Source organism: Mandrillus leucophaeus, unplaced genomic scaffold (genome assembly GCF_000951045.1).
Source record: "Mandrillus leucophaeus isolate KB7577 unplaced genomic scaffold, Mleu.le_1.0 Scaffold48, whole genome shotgun sequence".
Taxonomy (NCBI): domain Eukaryota; kingdom Metazoa; phylum Chordata; class Mammalia; order Primates; family Cercopithecidae; genus Mandrillus; species Mandrillus leucophaeus.
Window position 1 is genome coordinate 496,007 of NW_012105142.1, and position 2,623 is coordinate 498,629.

Consider the following 2,623-nt stretch of genomic DNA (forward strand, 5'->3'; position numbering starts at 1 on the left):
AGGATGGTCTCGATCTCCTGACCTCGTGATCCGCCCGTCTCGGCCTCCCAAAGTGCTGGGATTACAGGCTTGAGCCACCGCGCCCGGCCTACTATTTTTGTATTTTTAATAGAGATGGGGTTTCACTGTGTTAGCCAGGATGGTCTCGATCTCCTGACCTCATGATCTGCCTGCCTCGGCCTCCCAAAGTGCTAGGATTACAGGCGTGAGCCACCACGCCCGGCCTCGTCTCTATTTTTAAAATAAAAAATGTTGGGTACTGTGGCTAACGCATGTAATCCAGCACTTTGGGAAGTCAAAGTGAGAGCATCACTTGAGGTCAAGAGTTTGAAACCAGCGTGGTCAAAACAGCAAGACCCTGTCTCTACAAAACAAAGAACCTGGGATACAGAGATGTCTTAAGGAAATGCAACAGCTGACTTTAAACACATAAAAAGCATTCAGAAGACTAGCCTTTCTCAGCCGTTTGTTTGTTTGTTACGGAGTCTCATTATACTGCCCAGGCTGCTCTCAAACTCCTGACTTCAAGCAATCCTCCCACCTCAGCCTCCCAAAGTGCTAGGATTACAGGTGTGAAGTACTGTGCCTGGCCCCTTTCTCAACCTTTTGTAAGCCGAGGGTAGAAGTAGGGCCAGTATCCGGCAGAAGTTTCCACCAGAACTGTTTGTAGGAAATAAAAGGGGCATAAGTGGAGATATCCCAGAAGCACAATCAACCTGGCAGGATGTGGTCAGGGTGAGAAAAAGGAGGGGACCCCCACCAACAGGAGGTCTGCAAATAAATTGTGGCCCAATGATTCCACCATTCTTCCTCTGCCTTCCCCACAGGGCTAGCACAGCCAACAGCCCTTACTGGACACTCAATACATACTTTGCTGAACAAGTCATTAAGTGGAACAGACCAGAAACACAGGAGAGAACCTTGATTCATCTTGCCCCTCACCCCCACATTCCACCAGCAAGTATGGTCAGCTTTGCTTTCAAAATATATCTCCACCCAGACCACTACACACCACCGCCACTGCTAACTGTCCCGTCCATGCCACCATCATCTCCTGCCCTGTTTTTGCTAATCTCCCTGCTTCACTCTTACCCATCCCCAAACAGTGTATTCTCAACATCAAAGACAGAATAATACTAAAAATTGGCCGAGCACAGTGGCTCACGCATGTAACCTCAGCACTTTGGGAGGCAAGAGGTGAGAGGATCACTTGAGGTCAGGAGTTCAAGACCAGCCTGGGAAACAGAGCAAAACCTTGTCTCTAAAAATCAAATATATAGATATAGATATATCCCTCCCTGTGTAATTTCCCATGACCCTAACCCTAACCCAAATCCTGCACTTAGTACAAGATCCAAACTCTTTACCCTACCAAATAAGATCCAGCCCCTGCCAGCCCCTCTGACATCCTCTTCTACCTGTCTCCCCCTCTGTCGTCTGCTGCAACCACACCCGTCCTGCCTGCCCCTCAATTTCCTAAACTGGCTTTCACTTCAGGGCCTTTGCACTTTATGTTCCTTCTGCCCGAAATGCTTTCCCTCCAGATTGCCCATGGTTGTTTTCTTCCTCGGTTTCAAGTCTGAGCTCAAACGTACTCTCTTGGGGAAGACACTGCCTAAGCAGCCCCCGCTCTCACACCAGCTATTCCGTCATTTTCTTCTTTCTATCCCGCCGCCCCCTTATTCGGCCACGCTTGTGTCTCCCATCCCTGTAAGTCTCTCTCTGCCGCTGCAGAAGGTGAGCACCCAGAGAGCGCGGCGAACACCTCCCTCGCCGCCGTGTTCCCAGCGCTGGGAACGATCTAACAACGGTCCAGCACCGACTTGTGCTTTTGTGGCCCGAATCCTGGGCCCTTGGCCTGTTTTCCACAGGCTCCGCCGGCCCATGCGGCCCGCACCTTCTTCCAGAGGCTCCAGCCCGGTCCCATAGCTGACCAGATCCTCGTCGCTATCACTGTCCCGCGCCGCCATCCTGCTCTTCCGGGCCCCGCCCCCTCGCTACGGCGGCCTTGGCAGGCCAAACGCCTTTCCTCTTTCTCCGCGAACCCCGGTGATTCTGGAAGGCTGGGTCCGCGGGCGGGGGAAGGTGCCCTCGCGGCCGGAGCCTGGGCCCCGGATTCTCAGGCCTGTCCTGTGGGAGGCCGACCTAGGCAGGAGTTGCCTCGGAGGATTTGGCAGCCACGACATCCCATCCTAGCCCCGCGATATGCGGGTGAGGAGGAGACTCCTTGGCATAAGCTGGAAGCCACCCAACTGTTGCTGCGAGGCGACACCAATGCCTGCCCAGCCCCCCACCCCCGTCCCTCGCGCCAGCCCCTGCCCTGGCAGCAGTCACTGCCCAGCTCTGTCCACTCCCACCGCCCACCCAGCCACCTCCAGGAAAATGCCTGGGCTCCCAGATTTCTTGCTCGCCCCGGTGGGGCTTCACTTTATTTTTATTATTTGTTTTAACTTTTATTTTGGGTTCAGGGGTACATGTGCAGGTTTGTTATACAGGTAAATTACATGTTGCAAGGGATTTGGATACAGATTTTTTCCTCCCCAGGTAATAAGTGTAGTACTCAAAAGGCAGTTTTTCCGATCCTTACCCTCCTCGCACCTTCCACCCTCAAGTAGGTCCAGCC

At 53.1% G+C, this 2,623-nt stretch overlaps 1 protein-coding gene across 1 annotated transcript in view; it reads right to left on the reverse strand.

The window, feature by feature from the left end:
• The window catches only part of GPATCH1 (G patch domain containing 1), a 47,651-nt gene extending 45,681 nt beyond the window's left edge, over positions 1–1,970 (reverse strand). The window contains exon 1 of the mRNA XM_011995278.1: positions 1,719–1,970. Within this exon, the coding sequence (XP_011850668.1) occupies positions 1,719–1,970 (252 nt within the window). The remainder of the gene's footprint in view (positions 1–1,718) is intronic.
• Between the last annotated feature and the right edge of the window lie 653 nt (positions 1,971–2,623).